A 22079-nucleotide genomic window follows, 5' to 3' on the forward strand; every position below is an offset into this window, starting at 1 on the left:
TTAACTTTTCAGCAAAATATGGAAACAACCATAATTCGCGGCTAAGGTAAAGGAGATTCACTGATTAGGCAGCTTGCCTAAAGTCACGTGGGAAATTAATGAAATTATGAATTGAACTGGTAATTTCAAGCTTCAGGCCCGGCATCTTAAAGAGATTATAGAAATGAGTGTCTCATAATATTTTACAGAATTTAATGGCTTACTCTTCTGTGGTTACAAAATTTGCATACCACAGCATACAATGATTGTTCAAAACTATCAACTCAAACCAAGCAAGATCTGCTTCAAGCAGGACAGAAAAGTGAAAAGGTATGGAGACACAAACGGATTTCAATCAACAGGCTACATTTCAATCAACTTAAACACTAAATGTATGCTCTTTGACAATATTCTATTGCTCACATTACCATTTACTACATTTCAACACTACCTCAAGTTCCTTCAACTGTTCGAACTCTCAGACAGTAAGACAATGCCACTGCTCACGGGCTTATTAAATTAGATAGGAAATCATGCAAAATCATGCCAGATATTACATGCCATGCAAACATTGCTTAATTTAAAAATCTGTAATAGCTTAAAGAGATTAAAGATCAATGCCTTTTTTACTTTTGTACTTCAATATACAAAGATTTTTCTTGTTTTAATGTACTGATCTTAGGCTGGATGCTGCCATTAAGATAAATGTAAATTTTTTTAGTCCTAGAAACAGGAGACTGAGTGGTGCAAAACGGTCACCTTCTAAATGTAAGACAGGAAAAATATTGATGTGATAAATGCTCTGAATCTTTCCTGACAGCAAGAGTGAAATCTGGCTAAAAGGAAAGGATTGCTATAGTTGTGAATTCAATGGCTATCTATACAAAGCAGTCAATTTGCCTAGATAAGACAAAGAGGCTATTTAGAGGTGAATATGGTCTTACCTGTGTTAGAAGAACAAACTGAGCAAACTGCCAGGGAAGCATGAAAAAGATATTAGAAACACACAGTGCAATCAAGCTTCCTGTATTAATACTCGGAATCCTTGGGGAAAAAGAGACAGAATAGGCATCAGTAAGTAAAATTACACAGGCATTTGCATATTATTGAAAAGCATAACAGAGAATGCAACAAAAACAAAGTTACCTGGGAAGTTAGCAAGTTGATCAACTACAAATAACACTACTTAAGGAAACCTAACATCCATATTCCATCATTTTTTCCAAAACAATAGTTCTGGTGCTTAATGTTTCTTAACTACTTTATGAGCTGCTCATTACCAATCAAGTTCTTCTACCAGCAGCATGTAATACAGCAGGTCAACCTACGTCACTTGCAGTGATTCACCTCCTTGTAACAACTCTACAGTCAGGTCACAACCATTTCCATTTCAGCTGGGATCACAACTATTATAAAATCATGGAATGGTTGGGATTGGAAGGGACCTTAAAGATCATCTAGCTCCAACCTGACTGCCATGGACAGACACCTTCCACTAGCCCAGGTTGCTCAAAGCCCCATCCAACCTGGCCTCAAACACCTCCAGGGACAAGGCATCCATGACTTCTCTGGGCAACCTGTTCCAGGGCCTCACCACCCTCACAGTCAAAACTTTCTTCCCAATATCTAACCTATAGCTACCTTCTTTCAGCTTAAAACTCCTCCTCTACCTATCCCTGCACTCTCTGATAAAGAGCCCCTCCCCAGATATCCTCTAGGCCTCCTTTAAGTACTGGAAGGTTGCTATAAGGTCTCCCTGAAGCCTTCTCTTCTCCAGGGCTCTAAACAAGGCCAACTCTTTCACCCTGTCCTCGTATAGGAAGTGCTCCAGCCCTCTGATCCTCTTTAGAGTAAGTCCAGAGGAGGGCTACAACAGATTCATGTCCTGCCTGTGCTGAGGACTACAGAACTGAACACAGTACTCCAGGTGAGGTCTCAAGAGCAGAGTGGAGGGGCAGAATCACCTCCTTCAACTTGCTGGTCACATTTCCCTTGATACAGCCCAGTGTACAGTTGGCTTTCTAGGCTGCAAGTGCACATTGCCGAGTGATGTTGAACTTCTTATCAACCAACACTCCCAAGTCCTTCTTCTCAGGGCTGCTCTCAATCCATTCTCTGTCCAGCCTGTATTTTCGCTTGGGATTGCCCCAATGCAGGTGCAAGACCTTGCAGTTGGCCTTGTTGAACTTCATGAGTTTCACAAAGACCCACCTCTCAAGCCTGTCAAGGTCCCTCTGGATGGCTTCACTTCTCTCCAGTATGTTGACCACATCACACAGCTTGGTTTCCTCAGCAAACTTGCTGAGGTTGCCCTCAACTCCACTGTTAATATCTGCGACAAAGATGTTAAAAAATATCACTCCCAACATAGACTCCTGCAGAATGCCACTTGTCACCTGTCTCCACTTGAACACTGAGCCACTGACCACAACTTTTTGAGTGCAAACATCCAGCCAATTCCTTATCCACTAAGTGGTGCATCCATCAAATCCACGTCTCTCCAATTTAGAGACAAGAATGCCACGTGGGACGGTGTCAAATGCTTTGCACAAGTCCAGGTAGATGATGTCAGTTACTCTTCCCTTATTCGTAAATGCCGTTGTAGAAGGCCACCAAATTTGTCAGGCGTGATTTGCCCTTAGTGAAGCCATGCTGCCTATCACCAATCACCTCCCTATTTCCCACGTGCCTCAGCAGTTTCCAGGAGGATCTTCTCCATGATCTTGCCAGGCACAGACGTGTGACGGGTAGCTGCTTAGCAACTTCATCCACCAGTTCACTCATGGACGCACCTCATCAGGTCCCACAGACTTGTGCACCTTCAGGTGCACCTCCAGGTTCCTCAGATGTTCTTGAACCCGACCCTCTCCTACAGCTGGCACTTTTTCAATTTACCAGCCTCTGCCTTTGCCTTCTGCACCTTGGACATGTGGCTTGAGCTCTTGCTGAAGACGACTGAGGCAAAATAAGTTATCAAGTACCTCAGTCTTCTCCATACCCTGGGCAATCAGGTCCCTTGTTTCCTTCTGGAGGAGGCCCACATTTTCCTTAGTCTTCCTTTTATCACTGACATAGAAGCTTTCCTTGTTGTACTGCACATACTTGGCCAGATTTACTTCTATCAGGGCTTTAGCTTTCCTAATCTGAACTCTGGCTGCTCAGGCAATTTCTCTGTATTCATCCCAGGCTACCTGCCCTTCCTTCCACCCTCTGTAGGCTTGCTTTTTGAGTTTAAGTGTCTAGAAGCCAGGCCACCATGTCCATGCAGGCCTCCTGGCACTTTTGCCTGACTTCCTCTTTGCTGGGATGCATCGCTCCTGAGCTTGGAAGAAGTAATCCTTGAAAATTAACCAGCTTTTTCGGGCCCCTCTCCCCTTCAGGGCTTTATCCCATGCTACTCTACCAAGTATATCCCTGAAAAGGCCAAAATACGCTCTCCTGAAGTCCAGGGTAGTGAGCTTGCTGCACGCCCTCCTTGTTGCCCTAAGGATCTTGAACTCCACCAATTCATGGTCACTGCAGCCAAGGTTTCCCTCAAGTTTCACATTCCCCATCAGCCCTTCCTTGTTGGTGAGAACAAGGTTCAGCATAGCACCCCTCCTTGTTGGCTCTTCTACCACTTGGAGAAAGAAGTTATCGTAAATGCATGCCAGAAATCTTCTGCATTGTTTATGCTCCGCTGTGTTACCCCTGTAACAGATATGGAGCTAGCTGAAGTTCCCCAAGAGGACCAGGTCTTGTGAATGTGAGGCTGCTCCTCTCTGTCTTCAGAGGCCTTCATCTGCTTGCTCTACTTGGTCTGGTGGCCTGTAGCAGACCCCCACTGTAATCTCACCTTTCCCTGCCTTCCCTTTAATCCTAACCACAGGCTCTTGGTCAGTTCCTTATCCAGCCCCAGATGGAGCTCCACACACTCCAGCTGGTCATTGACATAGAGGGCAAAGCCCCCTCCTCATCTTTCCTGCCAGTCCTTCCTGAAGAGCCTGTACACCTCCATCCCAACATTCCAATCATAGGATGCATCCCACCACATCTCCATGATGCCAATGAGATCATAACCCTGCAGGCACACGCACATCTAACTCCTCTTGTTTATTCTCCATGCTATGTGTGTTTGCACAGAGGCACTTAAGTCGGGCCCGCAATGAAGCTGTCTTCCTGGCTGGAAATAATTTGTGTTTCTCTTCAGCTGCTCTCCTGCTGACCTGTGCTGCTTCTCTGGGCTCTGGAAGAACAGTCTGCATTTGAAAATGAGTTCACTCCCCTCTGTCCCATTTTATCCATATTTACTTTTCACAAATGTCTGCTAGCAATTCTGAGTGACGTTTCAGGGCAGAAGACAATGACAAATAAATATAACCCATCTTTAACTAAAAACAGTCCATTTTCCATGTCCTGCTATAAGCGTTATTAATTTAATCCTGTATTAGCTTTGAGTTCACTTCACAAACATGTCATGTTTCAAATTTCACTAAGTGGCCTCCAACAGATGAAGACACCATAAATATTCTCTTGTAAAACCCAAACCAAACAGATCACAGCAGTCTCACTAAACTCTGTAAAATTTTCTTCAGCTTCTTTTACAAACCCTCAAGATTAACCACTATTGGAAGTCATGCTGAGCATTAGGCTAAGGTATTAAGTAATACGTTATTCAAATGTAATACAACTGATACAAATAATGGAAAATTTAAGTTCTAATCTTTGTTTCAAAGATAGGCCCTATATTTCATTGGAATGCTGCTATACATAAAACAGAGCTGCTCTTGAAGCAGGAATTTTAGCTGAAAAACAGAAAGTAAAGTGTTTTATCTCCTTTTTGGGACCTCACTCTGAAATGCTTCAATTAAATACCTACTTCTCATCAGTAAGCAAGCCAAAAGTACTATTTTATGTACCAAGATCTGAAGAACAGGAGTGAATCTATCTAATCAAGAAGTGTCATAATTATAGCTATAAAATATATGTTCTCTGATCACCCTAACTTAAAGTGTAATTTCCCTATTTTTCGCTTGACCACACAATTTAGCACTAAATGAACAAGTGTTTTTCTAACATGAAATCTAGCAGTGACTCTACAAACTATTCCTCAACGTATTTTTCTAGATGGCATATATTTTTTCCTCACCTAAAAACCACGTTAGTGATGAACACAATGTATCTGTGGTATAATCATCAATAGCAAATCAATATGACCTAATAAAGGAAAATATGGGATTACAAGTACAATGTTCAGCTAAACCAACCATAAATATATCACAAATCTGATGCAATGCTGCTGATGGTAAAGCCCTCAAGTATTAAAGACAATACTCATTTTTCAAAACAGAAGCAAGACAATACAATCATGTTGCAAGGCAGAAACAACCACTGAAAAGCAGGGCCAATGAACTCAAGAGCATCTCTGCATTAATGTAATTACATGTCAATAAATCATTGAACTAGTTAATTAGTCATAGAAAACTGCAAAAGCATACTATCTTATGGGTGCCTATAGCATCCTCCCTTGCATAGCATAGGCTTATTCTAAGCGTAATCACCATACCACTCTGTAAGAGGGACAAACCCAGTTGATGGAGTATCACCTTGTTTCTCATGGGAAGGAAATCACATCAATCAAAAATTCTGGGTTTTTTCAGTTTAGATACATATTTGCCAACACACTAATTCTGATTTTTAGTTTAATCATGTTTTCAAGTTGCAAAGCTTTTCCTTTTAGTGAGTAATATGAGTGCAGTTCCATTGGTGCAGTGTCTGCAATGTAACAGCCACGGGGAAATTTCTATGTTAATGATACCGTTGCTACAGCACACAGAGGAACTTAAATAAATATTTAAATAAATGCATTCAAATAAATGTCTTGTGACATTCAATTTTTTAAATTGTTGTAAAGAGCTAAGTATAAATTGAGAGGTACCTGAGAATATAGGTCAAAAGCAACATCTGAAGCACGAGGAATGGATATGAGAAACTTTCACGAAGAGGTGGAGTCCACATGACGCGAGTGCACTAAAAATAAGAACTGGGTTAGATGATAACATTTGCTGCTACATTTCCATAAAACAATGCATTTGTATTTCACAATGAATAACCACAGATACTTCAATAAAGCAGAACCCATGCTATGTGAGATTTTACGCACAAACTTAAAAAAGAACAATCTAGGAAGCAGAAAAGAGGAGGAAAAAGGAAGGGGCATCCAGACTTGAGGTGTATCTATGACGCACTGTTTAATTAAAATAGCTTACTGCTTTTCCAAAATTAAATGTGGCAGCTAGAGAACATCCAAGAACAAAGCCAGGAAAGCAGATGCCAACTAATTCAGGTAACTAAAGTCATTCTCAAATTCAGGAATACGTAGATGCAGAAAGTGTGTGGGGAGAGGATCTGAAGGATGAATGAAAGTACTCTTCATTATGCTAGTTTGTGAGGTTATAAACATTTCACATTTTTATTAGCAGCAGCACAGAAAGTGTAAAATCTAAAGCTGCCCTCCAAAACAGGACAGTAAATTTGAACACATGAAATTAAGCTCTTACAGAGCTTATACTAACTTAGATAATTCACTCTTTAACCCTAATAAACCAAAGCATAATACAATGAAGTCAACTGAATAGATTGGTCACTAATTTCTTGGGGTTCACAGTAAATGGCTTAGCTATAGCTGTCATCTCCAGTGCTTATACTCAGCTCTTTATAAAGTGCTTGCAGACACTGATCATCAAAAAATTAATTACAACTTTACAGGATGACTGTGACATACAAAAAATTGGGTTCAAAATGGCTAGCAATAGATTTGCACTAAAATTAGAAGTAGGTTCTTTACAACTACAGAACATAAATGTAGTTCATCTTAACATGGACCATAATGAATCTATGAAAGCTTACAGGATGTTTTATGCCAGGGTATTCCTTCTCCTTGCTTCCTATAATCTTAAAACCACCTTTTAAAACACTATTTTACCAAGTCACTAGAATCAACATTATACAATTCCTTGCTTATTTTCTTGTTCTTTTACAAATATGTTAATAATGTAAAATAAATGGGTAGAAATAGTGTAAAACAAACGCAAAGTACAGAAGCCCATAATATTAATCAAACAGTCCTTGCTATCTGAAAGCATTCTACATAAAAGCTTCACCCTGATTACCATTAAAACAATTTTTTCATAAATATATATATATACTAATGTGTTGTCTTCAGCTGACTGCACAGATGTGATCAGTTTAAAATTACTTTTATTAGCAATAAATATAATTGTGATTATTCTAAAGTCGTATGGTCTTTTTGATTGTTTTTCAAGACTACAGCACCATTTCATTTACTAAATCTTTTGATACTGGAGGAGATAAAAACAGGAAAGAAATGATGAGTATATACAACAGTAAAAAGTAAGCATTACCTTAAAAGTGGATTGACTAATGTAGCCCATGCTATTTTTCTGTATTTGGAATGTAATAATAAAATCAGTCATCTGATGGATGATTTATCAAGGCTGTAAACTAACTTTGCTGCAGGTATAAATACATCAGATCTGTCTTAAGCTTGAAATCATTAAAATGCAGTAGCACAATCCCAGCATAAATAAAAACATGCTGCTTCAGGTTCATCAGGTCAATGCCAGAGGGCTAACCACTTTTACACAGTATCAGGTCTCAGATACCAAGACTTGCAGATCAGGCTTACTCACATAACTCAGTCCTATCAGTCCAGAAAAGGAAAGCGAAGTTTTAGCAAATGGTCCAGCTCCACTGTACATACCGTTGAACCAGATGCAAGAGATTTCTGCAGAACCAGACATATTTAAGAGTTAGATAAAACAGGGGGTTTATGCACATACGTGTGCATGCATATCCCCTTCATGAGATTCAACAGTATGCACAGCGAAGCTGGACCACCTACATACATGTAACGACATACATTACCATAACTCTATATAGACAAATTCAAACAGCTCCAACTTATTTCATTAGGTACAATACCAATGCGAAGAGTCAGATGAGACCTAACACTGCACCTCTGCAACCAAGTCCTATTGCTCTCCAGAAATCCATACAGCTGAGTCCAAATCAGGGTCACCCTAATTAAGCTCTGCCTAAGCCCAAACTAAGTCTATATAGAGCTACGCATACCTAATTTCATGCCATTCTCCAAAATGCATACACTAGTCCGTGGTTCCCTTAAGTCAAGTCATCCACAGAGACAAGCTCTCCTACAGACTCTTCTATGGGTTGGAGAACTGCCTGTGGCACCACAAAATAAACTCTTCTTTTCATTACTGCTACCATTAAATCTTGCTCCTTTCTGAGGTTACAATTTATCACCTTCAGAGACTTCACAAAACTGTGCCTACTCTGTTATCAGTATTTCCTAGCAAAGGATAAAACACCCGATTCACTTCAGAATGCCACTAGGAAGAATGGAAACCCACATGAAACTTTGTATTCATCCTTTTATAGCACCAAAAAAAGTTTAGAAACTCTGTAATTCTTCTACCTGGTTTGGACCAGGCAGTTAACACCCACTTGTGAGCATTCTTTGTGGAGGACATTTGGAGAAAAACATTTTGAATGAAACTCAAAAGTAAAACAGCTATTTAATCACACACACTTTTGTTTTACAAGAAAACTGTCAAAGTTCACTAGGAATAGAAGCATCTTTGATTCTGTTACGTGCAACTATGCATTCTTACTACTCAGAGTTTTCTATGAAGTTCAGCTCAGTAAAATAAGAAAACAAAGCATAAATATAACCCTTAACAAAATCCTAACGTGGCCAGTTTCCATCTAGAAAATCTTTATGGTATAGCAGCATTTTAAGTGAAATAAAACAAATACTAATATATGAATATTAATCATATCATATATCATAATATCATTAGCTGGGTACACAGGGAGATGCTTTCAGTGACAGTTTCTTTTCTTTTTTATTTCCTGCAATGCCACTTAGTAAAGAAGTTTAGCATTGGAACTCCCTGAATGCATACACAGTTTCCAAATTTTGTGTATTCTGGCTATAGTATACCAGTACTACAGAGGCTTCTTTGCCCTTCTTTTCATGAATTGTGTATTCATGAATTCCTGGTAAAATATATAGCAATTTAAAGAAAACCTTCTCCATTTTTGAAGCTTCTTTATAGGGTACATGTAGCCCAATTAGGCCTCGGATGGGCACAAACCCAGAATATTTTGATGTTTTGAAACTTGAAGTCATTGTGCTACTACATTTTCAATCTCAGGACCATTTTACAATATGTTCCCTTTCTAAATTATTTTTTTCTTAATATCTAAGGTGACATATTAGACTGTGCTATATATTTTTGAGTCATAGCCTATTTTGCTTTCAAAAATGTCTTATTCCCTTTAAATTCATCCCCTAATAGACAGGCAACACCACTATCTTTAATTAAATTAGAATTAGCTTAAGCTTAAAAAAGAAAAGGGGGAACAGGGTGGTTGTTGAGGGAGACCTACCTCTCCATGGTTGAAAAAGAAACAAATCACTGTAACAAGGCCTCCTAGACGGCTCCCACTGTGGAAAAACAAAACAGGAAAAATAGATAAAACAGAATCTCAAAATGGTCAATGCTGCTTAAAATACGTGAAGCAGCATTTATGTACAGCTAAGTTTATTGCGAGATAGTGGAATGATTTCAGGCATCAAGGGAGAGCAATCTACAGTGCACAGACAACGCTAAAATGCAAGTTAGTCAGGTAATATTTATTTCTGAGTGAACCACTATTTATATCACATAATCATAGAATCGTTAAGGTTGGAAAAGACCTCTACCATCATTAAGTCCAACTGTCATGCCAACATCACCGCGCTAATAAACCAGGTCCCAAAGTGCCACATCTACACATTTTTCTGAACATCTGCAGGGACGGCGACTCCACCACTTATTTGGGCAGTGTGTTCCAATACTTCGCCACTCTTTCAGTAAAGAGTTTTTCCCCAATACTCAATTTGAACCTCCCCTGATGCAACTTGAGGCCAATTCCTCTCATCCTATGGCGTAGTCACTTGGAATAAGAGACCAACACTTGCCTCCCTACATCCTCCTTTCAGGTGGTTGTAGACAGTGATAAGGTCTTCCCTCAGCTTTCTCTTCTCCAGGCTAAACAACCCCAGCTCCCTCAGCCACCCCTCAGCAGCCTCGTGCTCTAAGCTTTAGAGCCATCAGCCTCTATAAGGGACAACTATTTTACCACATGAGGAAAGACCTATAATCTGTAAATCTGTAGCACAGAATAGGGAAATGCATCTTGTCAGCGTCTTTTCTAGAAAAGGAAGCGAACTGAGCCTATTTCACAAAGGGTTACTTACAGTGTTGTGTTAGATTGGTTATATTCCAACAGTACAATGCTACCATGTAGGAGATACAGTAGTTCATCTTTCATATTGGCATAGAAATGCTTAAGGATAACTATTTGCACTGAAATTTCCATATCATACTACAACTGGTGAAGTACATGTCCTTCAGTTGAAACCCACTTATCCCATGTTTAATAAAAAATAATCCAAAACTTAACCTAAATTTGATGTAAACTAAAATAATTAGTAATTTTTAAACAACTGCAGATTACGCAGTTACACTTTGTCTAGTAGAGTCAGGTCTGGAATAATGAAAGTAGTAGTCTTTTGACTCCCTGTGTACAATAAGCTGAAGCTTCAAGTCATCTGGGAAACGCTTTAATTCATTGCTGATTAACATGCAAAAACCAAAATACTGAAAAAGTGCTGTCAGAAGGAGATATGGTAAATGTACCGGTCATTCCTCAAGACACAGTATTTGACATTCAGCTTAAGTATTATGTCTCTTGACAAGAAAAGAGAGGCGGGGGGAGGTGGGTGGAATTCTACAGTTGCATAAAGTACTTATCATCCCAATGCCATTCCTTTGTCCATTAAAAAAACCCTAAAAAACGGCATGAGTTCTCAGCATATTGCTTCAGTTATCTTACACTCAGAATGCTCCAGAGCTTTAGACTAACTTGTATCATATAAGAAGATTCCTAAGTACATTTGCATAACAAAAGACCATACACAGAGTGCTAGGGCAGGGACACAGTATGCCTAGGCATCTTCTAACCTTGTGGGGAAATCAGCTAAGGGAGCTACACAGAAACCACTAGTTATACAACAACTAGTCCTAAGAAAAGCAACTAGCTTTTTGGTAGATTAACTCCTTAAAAAAAAAAAAAAAATTATGTAAGCCTGAGATGATTATTGCTAACATATTCAGCAAAAAAAGGATAGAGAAAATAGTAGAGGATGATTTCCGACCATCAAATAAATCTGAGTCAGGCTACGAAAAAGCATTTAAAAATGCCAAGCAGAAACAAGTCAGCTTTATTAAGGAGACTTATGCCAATTCATAACATTAACTACTTCATTAGAAGAATTTAATAGAATTGTATTACTCCAGATTCAGTTCTTTTACTTTTCATACTTTGTGGAAAAGCCTAAATTTTCTGACTTGCTTTGACTAACAGTAACCTTGGAACAGTCACAACGACCAAGCAATCATCCAGATCTAGTATCTAAGTACAACCATTCTTCAGAATAAAATCAAAATCCTACCTGCAGAAAACTTCATAGTCACCTGATTTTTTTTCATAACACTTACACCCTGTCTTACATCCTAGAAAAACTGCATTTATATTCTAGTCATCTTGACTACCTACATTGCAGATCAGCTATATTATAAAATGAATTATTATAAATACTTGACAGTTATTTACATCCAACACCACCCAAGCCTAAGAAAAGTACTGAGAAATTAGGACCTTACTGATTTTTCAATGACATTAATATATAAAATGTAGGTTTCCATAAACCTCCCTTAAAAGAAAGATGACAAGTTAAGGATAAGAATATTCAAGGTTTATCCGCTTCCTCAAAACATGAGACATTAAGTTCTTATGTCAAGGAATATAAACATATATGCTTTACCCTCAAACACCTAACAGCTGCACTAGGCAACTTCCTCTTTACATTATGAGCTCCTGTCCACTACTACTTTTTATTCGAACTACCTGTACATGCTTCAGAGAAAGCAGGGGGGTGGGAGTGGAGGGGTGTAAAAAAAAAAAAAAAAAACCACAAGACAGTGAAGCCAGGGAATGATGGGAAAAACAATCACACCTCTTAGAAGAAAACGTAGCAGCCTTCTGCTTTTTTACAAAATCAAAAAATGAAAATAGAGGTAAACAGAAAAATATTTCGACTTCTGTTGTTCTGCTGAATGTGGAGTCTATTTTTGTATGAATGTGTATTACAGTTCCTGAAATTTAAGGACAGATACTGAAAACAGAAATTCAGAGAAAAAGGGAAGTGTATACATATCTCCAAAAGAATACGTTATCTTAAAAAATATTTTGCCTTCTCAGTTAAGTTAAAATTGAAAGACATGCAACACGACTTGAGGCAAAGCATTGGGAAAACTCCAGTCTTGGTTAAATTTATACTGTCATTCAAGCTTTGTTTAAAAATTAGTAAGACTGATAATTTTAAGAGCAGAAACTTCTCAAAAGCTGTTTAAAACCTGTACAGCATTTAGTTTTATCCACAAACCAGTGGTATTAATAAGATACCCCTTCACTGAAATTTTTCCACAATTTTTCCAGCATCATCATAGGAAAAAGCTTCTCTGTTCCATTAACTTTTCAGTGACAACGTATGTGTAATAAAAAGCACTATTACTGTACAAACAAATAAGCAACACCCCACAAAAATATTTTAGCAGTCACTATCTAAAATTTCATATAAAAACTGACAGCTATATCAACTAAATAGCTCGGTCTCAACTGCCTTACCTGAGGTATGTACCATATATGAAGAACAGCGACATCATTAATCCATTCAAAAGAAAAATCACAGCGACATAAAAGGAAGCAGGGTCCCCCAACCCTAACAAACAAACAGTTAACAGGCTGTCAAATACAGAAGAAAGATCATATTGCTTATAAATCACCATACAATCAGTATAATACAGCACACAGAGTACTACCTTAGTATATCTACAGAAAGAGACAATCAAAAAAACTTAATGTCACCAAGACTTTTGTGGAGATTAAATCGGAAGACTATGCTTCTCAGCAACAGAAAAAACCAAGAGGGAAGTACCAACTGTACAGAAAAAAACCCTACGATGTATGGAAGGCATAAGAATCTCTAAGAACATTCTCTACAGATTGTGTTTTGACTTCACAGAGTTTTTGGGAACAGGTCTATACTCCCTATACTCTCACTTCTCGTCTCTTGCAGGAGTAAATCCATCTTTAAACATATCACACATGATTCTCTCTGCTTTCTTTGCTTTATTAGATGCCAAGAGAGTCTCCAATAATGCAAGTCTTCCATTTATTCATTCAAACACACTTCTGCATTCACACTTCTGTTATTCACTTTCTTATTATTTCTTTAAACCCTCCTGGCTCTAATAATCTCAGCAGTACAGCATAAGAAGCCTTACTTATTACAGAGAAAGCAAACTTCATAGTTTTGTATGCAGAAATAATTATTCACCATTGCTGAAAATACAGCAAGACAGTTCTCTAAAGTAAGCTGACATGCTCACCAAGCACAGCAGTCTCAAAAGTTAGTGGGTTTGTTGGTTTGGTTTTGTTTTTACAAGAAACAGGAATGAAACGTTATACATTTATTCAGTCTTTATTGCTTCTGACAAAATTAGAGAAAGTGAATCATTCAAGCTCTGAAGAAGGTTCTTACAGCCTTTGTGCGAAAGAAAAATACTAACTTGTCACCACACAAAGACATTTTAAATGATACAATGAAACAACTTCACAAGCTACCATCTATCACCAAGCTTTAACCAGCTGTAGAAAATCTCAAAAGCACTTCTCAGCAAGATTATTTTATTGCTTAATACTTACTTGATAAGCCAAATTCTTAAACGTGGGGAAAAAACCCAAAAAAGGTGGCAGCCTCCAAGCTTTGGCAAGAAAATCAAAGCATAAGATTAAAATTCTCATACTGAATAGTAAGTCACAAGAGGAACAGGACTCTTCTCAGCAGAATCACTAAACGAGGTTTCTCCAAAAGGGAACCTTGTGGTTACTTTTCTCCCCTTCCACCCTACAACCTCAAGTTGTAGTTAGGGGAGGAAATACAGAGGGTAAGTTTTTGCAATGCGGGAACTTGGAACATACTGAGAATTCTACAGAAGCTATGAGAATTTAATACTTGCACAGTGGCCTCCAATTACATTTAGGACATCTATTCTTTATAACAGTCCAGCATTATGAAGGCTCAGAATCCAACTGTGAAGTTTTGAAGTGCAGTATTCACCCTAGGTAGGAGGAACTATCTAAGAAGCAAAGGGCACATTCTCTCCCCTGATGTTCATAAAAGTATCATTTTTTTATGCTTCTCACTTATTCTATGAACCTGCCAAAAACACAGGCTTAGCCAAATGAAAGCATGTCAGTGACACAGGAATATTTACGATTTCTGAAACACGTAATGCTACAACAATATGCTTCCATGAAGAAACTAGAATAAAACACAACTCACCCTCGCAGCTTTCAACAGGACTAAGCCCTTTTCCTCGGTTTACAGTCCAACACATCTTTGTCGGGAGACCAAGGAAATCCATAATGGCAGTATACATGCGGTACCAGCTGGCAAGGACCACCTAGGTGGAAAACAGGATTTGAAGTTTCTGAAAAGGAACTTCAAGATTAGCTCAATGCCCAAGGTAACCTCTCATGACAACAGGCTCTCATCCAGGATTTTTTTAAACTCAGAGTTTATCTCAACTACTTAGCAATTTTGACCATAATTTCCTAAAGGCATCCATCACAGACCAAGCATTCACTAAAATAATCTCATGCAAACTGCAATATTTGAAAAAATTATATATTTCAATATTTACTGAAGGTTCCCCATTATTTCTTTATCTGATGTTAAATTCCTAGATCTTGTTGACAAAGGACAGTTAGCCAAATTAAATTCACTAAAACCAATTAATTTTTTTTCCACCTGGCAAGAATATCAATGGATGAAAACTTAGAATTTTTACTCAGATAAACTTTCATAGGTTAAATTTAATCATGCATAAGAAATCGCTTCCAGATGCCATGTAAGATAACATTTCCATTTTCCATGCAAAGGTCATAATGTTCTTATAACAATAACCAAATTAAATTTAACACCTGACACAAAAAAAAACCCACCCAGTATTTTACACACAGAAAACTGATGACTCGTCTCACAGCAAAGTCACTAGATAACATTATTTTGTCAGGATATAGCTGACTTTATAGAGTTGATAAATAAGTAATGTGGCCACTCCAGTTGAGCTGCTTTGAAAGTTATAAGCCTGGAATTCCCAGATTGGAAGTATGTTTTCACCACTGCAGTATTAACTGCCGTAGCCCTGTGTCACAGAAAACATGTACAAGGACCCTTTTTCCTTTCCACATATAATTAGTAAAACTCTTTACATCACTTCTGTCTTCAAGAAGGGCAAAAAGGAAGCATAGGAAACTACATCTTGATATCCGAAAACATGATGGAGTATTATCTTCCTGAAAACAACTTCCAAATATACGAAGGACAAAATGTGATTGGAGAGGTCTGCATGGATTTACAAAGCAGAAATCACATCGGCAAGGAAAAACCCAAATGTACCCTTGGCTGTATGTCACCAGGGCAATCTTTCCCCCCTAGTCAGTGCTGCTAAGACCATACTTCCAGGGCTGAGTCCAGTCCTGGGCTGCTCAAGACAAGGACATAAAGAAAAGATGACTGAGACAAACTCTTTTTTGTTTAACAAGACAAGAGATGATAAGTGCAAGCTGAAATACAAGAAATTCCACTTATACATAGGAAAAACTTCTACTTTGAGAGAGGTCAAACAGTGGAACAGGTTGCCCAGAGGTGGAGATATTCACAGTGAAACCAGAGATGGGCCTGAGCAACCTGCTCTACTTCACCCTCCTTGGAGCAGCGTGTTAAGACTCACAGACAACCTTTCCAATCTCGACTGTTCTGTAATTCTATAATTTTTAATATCAGGGATCCAATTACCATGGCTCACTTCATCTGTGTTCTTTATACTGTCACAATGTAAATCTTAATATATTTAAAATACAACTACATCTTTCTAGACCAAAACTGCTAACTGCTTGCCTCAATGTTCTGTCCTGCAAAGCACACCTTTCTGAATTGCTGGAGGCTTTCTGAACATCTGTGCCCTGGCACTTCTGAGCGTGCACACATGTGTACATGAACCAGACACTTGTCCCATCTCTAGATAAGCAACAATGGGACTGGGGAACCAAATCTAAATCTCTCCTCTTATCATCTGAAAATGGTTTGTAAGCTGCCAACAGAATGCATAGGGCAACTTAGAGACATGTGTCTAACATATGTGCACTACCAGCCCTGAAGGTGACATTACAGTAACCATATAAAATGTTCTTTTGTTGAATCAATATAGCACAAAAGAAAGTATTCATTTACCAACTTAGTTTTTTTATGTCACAAAAGCTTGCATCTGCTGCAGATGTTACCACACAAGAACACTGACTAAAAAGGTGCCAGGTTAGGTACTTCATGCAAAACACAAATATTTCGTGCCAAAAGCTACCTTAAATGAAGCAGTAGACATGTTATAAAAATGGAAGCAAATCAGTAGTACAAAATTGCTAGGTCAGCTACAACACAATAGCATTTTTTTAATTTCTATTGTCCCATATCAGATGAGACAATAAATGCAAAATTTGGAAAAACAAAAGACCGGTGCTTAGACTCAGGAGATCTCTACAGGCCAGGCCAGTCCTTTACCATAAAAAAACATGTAGAAAAATCATTCCCTTCTACTAGATGCCTTTGAGCAAGCTCTTTAACACCCACTATGAAATGCTCATCACTCCAACCCAAGTTTTCATCATCACTGCCACACACAGAAGTATCAATTGTTCTGTAACGATGAACAGCCATAGAGTGAGCTTAACACATTATCTCTCTGCCACAGAAATAAACACATTATATCTCTGCTATTTTGCATCAGGGATCACAGATGAAAAGAACAACTACTGGAACTACCTGACTATGCAGCAAATACCTGGGAAATCAAGACTTTATTGGCACTATATTACTGTACAACTACAAAGACTGACTTGTTGCTTTTCAGATTTGTTTTACTGCTTATATTTATAATTTACATAGAACACGCCATGATTGCTATGGATTCACTTTACCTTTTTTTTCCTTCTTTTAAAGTTTTCATGGCTAGTACCATCTATACATGCAGGTGAGTTCCGCTTTTCTAAACGAGTTTAATATCCTATTTAGTAACTGGATTTCAAGGCTACTTTTGATGCAGTTAATTTTAAAATCCACTAAGCAAACAAAAAGTTCATTAAAATTCAGCCCGAATGCTACTATTGGGCTGAAAGAGCCAGAAAGATCTTAAAATATCAAACAGAGAAGGAAACACTTCATGAAAATAAGACTGGATACCGAGTATCAGAAAGATAAATTTCACTGGCAACAAATAAATCCATAAGCATCTTCCTCACACCCTGCCCCATTATAATCATAAGTAAAATTAGATAAATTTGGACATACTTCAAATGTCAAATTGCACCTATTGACAGTTTTATAGATGTAGTTATGTGGAAACAAGAGAACTCAAGTAATAGACTTAAGCCCCCCTCCTATTTACAGGAAGGCTAGACATCAAATTACTAAAAGGAGTAAAGGAGACTATTTGTCTGCTTTGCATGCCCACATACGCACAGGAAAGATGAATGAATTCATACCTTACTAACAACTTTTCTGAGCCAGATCCTAGCAAACTCTGAATAAACAGACAAGCCTAGACATTTGCCTAATATGCCTAATATTATTACAGAATGTCAGCTGCTATATCTGATTGCTCCCAGTTTACTTGGTCATCTTTCATGGTGATATTGATGATGGTCTAAGAGCAAGTTAATTTGACCAGTAACCTTTGATTTTTGCAAGTCAGACTATTGCTGAAGTCAATAAATCTTTCTCAGCTAAAGAAAATAATTTTGTGGTATTCAAATAAGGCATGTGTTCCTAATGTTGCATTTCTAGAACTTAACTGTAATCCCCTTGAAGTTAAAAAAAAAAAAAAAAAAAACCAAAACAAAGCTACAAAAACACCCACAAAAAAAATCCCCCAAACAAACCCCAAACCAGTGAAAGGATAACAAAAAGCACTCATATCTAGCATTTAGTTCTTCCAGAGCAAGGAATTAAGAAGCAAATAAAACCACTACATGCAAGTTGTATAAATACACGCATGCCAAGAACTCCTGCACATATAGCTCCTGAATGCAGCTCTGCTCCAACAGAGCAGAGGAGTGATATAAATCCTAGTACCCACTATTAGAGCCATTATTAGTCCTTGTCTCTCCAAAAAATAAGCTGTTGCTGACCCACGGAGTTACAGAAATATACATTAACTAAAGGAGTTTGCACTTTGCAAAATGTTTGAGACACACTGGCAAAACTGTAAGACAGAGAAAAGTCAAACATTCTGTACTTCAAAGACATGTTTAGTGACAAAAAAAAAGCAGATAAGTAATGTAATCTAACCAGGTAACAAGTCTAACATCAAGCACACACAAAACAACAGCAGTCAGTGTCCTACAGAGGAATTTCTTCTACAGCATGCAAGTAAACTACCACCATTCATGGATTTTAGGGCCACGGTGAACTCTGATGATTCGTTAGTACACTGTCCTATACAAAATGCAAGCCAATAAACTCAGTACCTGTGTCACTGCAGACATTACAGTCATACTACTGATACTTCGTGTGACACATTTCCTGAAGTACACAATGCCAGCAACTTACTTGTTTTCAGTGAAAAGAAGAAAAGACAAGAAGGACAGAGTTGGATCGCAACTTCAAGGCATGAAATACTAAGATCTAGAGAGTATTCACATTTGACTGAACATACTTAGAGTCTGAGAATTGATCACAATACATGAAGTAATTTTCTCATTAAATCTGGAACTAAAATAAAGTATTTAGGCAACACTTCATTAGTCACTGTAATTTTACAACCATATTTTCCAGAGTTACATTACTCACAAATTTGTAGTCAAATCTAGAGCAACCAAGGATTTATTCAAAGGTATTGAAAACAGGTATTTATTCAAAGGTATATTCAAAAAATATCTCACCTCTGGGTAAAGATTGAACCTTTGTAAGGTGTTGATCACTAAAGGATATTCAGTTAGTCTGTCATTCATAATTGACCACACTCCGTTCCAAAACGATGGTGCCTCAATAATGATCTTGAAGTAAGAATAATAAAGGCCCTAATGGAGAGCAGAATCATAATTTACAATCAAAGAGGTCACTTCTGCTTCATGGACTGCCATATACAAGCTTCATTTTTGAAGTAAATTTTGTAATACAACAAATAGGACAAAACCATCGAAGACGACTACCTAGTTTTTCAAATCTATTCTATTATTGCCACTGGAATGTTGGTTTTCTTTCACCTTGTTTCATAGGACATCCAGAAGTCTATCATTTAGGCTGGTAACTACGCACTAGCACAGTATTTCACAACTCTCAAAATACAAGCAGCCACAAGGTGTATATATGTATGCAAACATTTATTAATTAAAAATTATTTTTTAAAAAGCTGCATAACACATCTAAAATTGAAAGTATGCTACAAGGTTTTTCTAGTTTATTATTTTAGGTCCACTAGATTCATATTTTTAAACTATATTTTAAGTGAACTGTGAAGAGACATCATAGTGATTAGCTGCAAGACACAAATGCCTGCATGTAAAAGTGTATTGCAACTTATATATCAATATATTTATTTATGTATAAGGTATTAAGATATTTTGGAAGGCCCAAGGTTAGAGACAGAATTTCTCTAACCATTAATTAGAATTTATCTAACCATTTCCGTGCGAAAAGCCATTTCTCTTTCTAGCGTTGATAGGTGAGAAAAATGTCGGTCATTTTCAAAAAGGGTTGTTATGTGACACCTGTAAAAAAAAATAATGATTAAAACTTAATAAATATTTTAGAACCTGCACTAAGCCACATATACCAAGGAATAGCTGGCAAAATTTTCAATGAAGACTCAGTCTACTTACAAACTGTTATTTTAATTTACTTCTATAGAATACTAACGTTTTCCCCTATTCAGACTATTTTAAATGGAAAATATATGAAACCATAGAACACTTTTTTAAAATTTTATTATAGAACTAGATATAATACTCTAATGCACCTTAAATGCATACATTTAAGGATCTACAGTTTAAAGTTTAATCCTATTAAAACTATCAAGTCTACATATTCGGAAATAAATTTCAAATATATGACAAATGAAAAGAATCACAGATTAAAAATTGGTGAAAATAACAGTGCACATAGAAGTAACGTATATTTTATCAATAAAAATCTTCCCTGACTTGTATCTGAATGTGGTTATCTACTATTACACATATATGCACTTACCGTCAGAAGAGTATTTAAAAAAGGTGCTACTACATGGAGGAAAAAAAAGGCGCTACTACATGGAGGAAAAAAAAGGCATGAAAAATACAAGTAATTTTGGAGGCAAAACTTGCAACCTCCAAGAGAAGCTTCATCTCCAGAAAGGATGGAAAAAGAAGGAGAGAGCACTGAGCATGACACTGCTTTTGAATAGGAATTTGCAAGAAACAAACTACCAGAAACCAGTAGTTCCTTTTGAACTGGGGAAAATAAGATGAGAGCGGCAGAAGCTATTACTTTTTATCTCTGCAAAAGCAGCTGGTGAAAGTCACTATAGGAGCCTATTTCAAGTCTATATTACTAAAAGGAAGAGTGAAGATTAGGATGGAACCTAAAACACAAGGATTACATTTACAAAGAGTAGTTGAAAGGCCATTCTTACATTGGCCAGATTTCTCTGGAGGGTTTAGAGAAAAGTGACATAAAACTAAGCAATTAGAGTAGAATCTAAATAAGCAGAACATAGGAGAAAGTTGAAAGGATTTACCTGGACTTTCACTTTTTACAGTGAGTGAAAAAGGTCTGTTAGTGGAAATGCATGTGAATTTCTACAGTTAAGCAACAATCTTCCACCTCAGCTTCACAAGAACAAAATTATTCATCTTAGATGCAACAGTTCGGTTTTGAGAGGAAAGATCTAAATATAAATTATCCCAAGAGCTTGTCTAAATATAAATCAAAATGATATTTTGATTATATTAAAATATCATATTACCCTCAAGCAATAAATGTAATCTTACCAATGTAGGACTCCTGCAATAGCAGCTGTAAAGGAAACAAAAGGTGTCAAGTTACTAAAATATTTAAATCCTTGAACATAAAATCATGATCTTCTAAGTAATTACAGTACTACTTCAGAGGTACACATAAGGTACTCAGATTCCAGAGGAACAGAAGAATAGGAATATCTGAATTAGCTTTTATGGCCAGCTCTTTGAAAATCTAAATTACGATGGCATTCAGCAATAGGCAATGCTCCCACCTATATCCTGCATCATTCAAGTTGATTCATGAGAATCCACTGCACCTACTTCAGTTATCAACAATAAAACCGAATTATAAGTATTTTTTTCAATAAGCATAAATTTTTAACAATTTGAGATACCTACTGTGACTCTTCACTCAATTCCTGCTCAGACTTTGACTAACACACAGCTCACACTAAGGCGTGACGTATACTAGGTCCAGTGCTGTGAGGTCAAAGCAGGGGCAACACATAAGCAGAACCCGGTGGCCAGAAAGGGCAAAATGTCATTATGCAGCCGTTATCATCTGCAGCTTGCTGTCTCCTGCAGCCAAAATCTTCACACAGTGATTGTCTAGCAGTTTCTTCAGAATCTGCTAACTGATAGAAATGGTATAAACCAAACTTCAAGGCTATAATGTACAAATACATCAGCTTACTCCAAAAATTTTTAAAGCAGATCCAGCAGGTCTTTCATACTTGACAGTGTGATACAGGAGACACCTTATCATGATAGAAGAGGAAGCATGAGCACTTCCACCACTGGCTAGGTAACCATTCTGCTCATAGGTGCAAAATTAGGAGTTACAAGTAGAG

General features: G+C 37.5%; 1 protein-coding gene across 1 annotated transcript in view; it reads right to left on the bottom strand.

Moving 5' to 3' along the window:
- The window catches only part of DPY19L1 (dpy-19 like C-mannosyltransferase 1), a 47832-nt gene that overhangs the window by 20033 nt on the left and 5720 nt on the right, over window positions 1-22079 (bottom strand). Inside the window, exons 3-10 of the mRNA XM_054059471.1 lie at window positions 21259-21283; window positions 19914-20001; window positions 19174-19311; window positions 14519-14639; window positions 12799-12892; window positions 9454-9511; window positions 5897-5988; window positions 924-1023 (exon numbers count right to left, since the gene is read on the bottom strand). Coding sequence (XP_053915446.1) covers window positions 924-1023; window positions 5897-5988; window positions 9454-9511; window positions 12799-12892; window positions 14519-14639; window positions 19174-19311; window positions 19914-20001; window positions 21259-21283 — 716 coding nt within the window. The remainder of the gene's footprint in view (window positions 1-923; window positions 1024-5896; window positions 5989-9453; window positions 9512-12798; window positions 12893-14518; window positions 14640-19173; window positions 19312-19913; window positions 20002-21258; window positions 21284-22079) is intronic.

Source organism: Cuculus canorus, chromosome 2, assembly GCF_017976375.1.
Source record: "Cuculus canorus isolate bCucCan1 chromosome 2, bCucCan1.pri, whole genome shotgun sequence".
Taxonomy (NCBI): domain Eukaryota; kingdom Metazoa; phylum Chordata; class Aves; order Cuculiformes; family Cuculidae; genus Cuculus; species Cuculus canorus.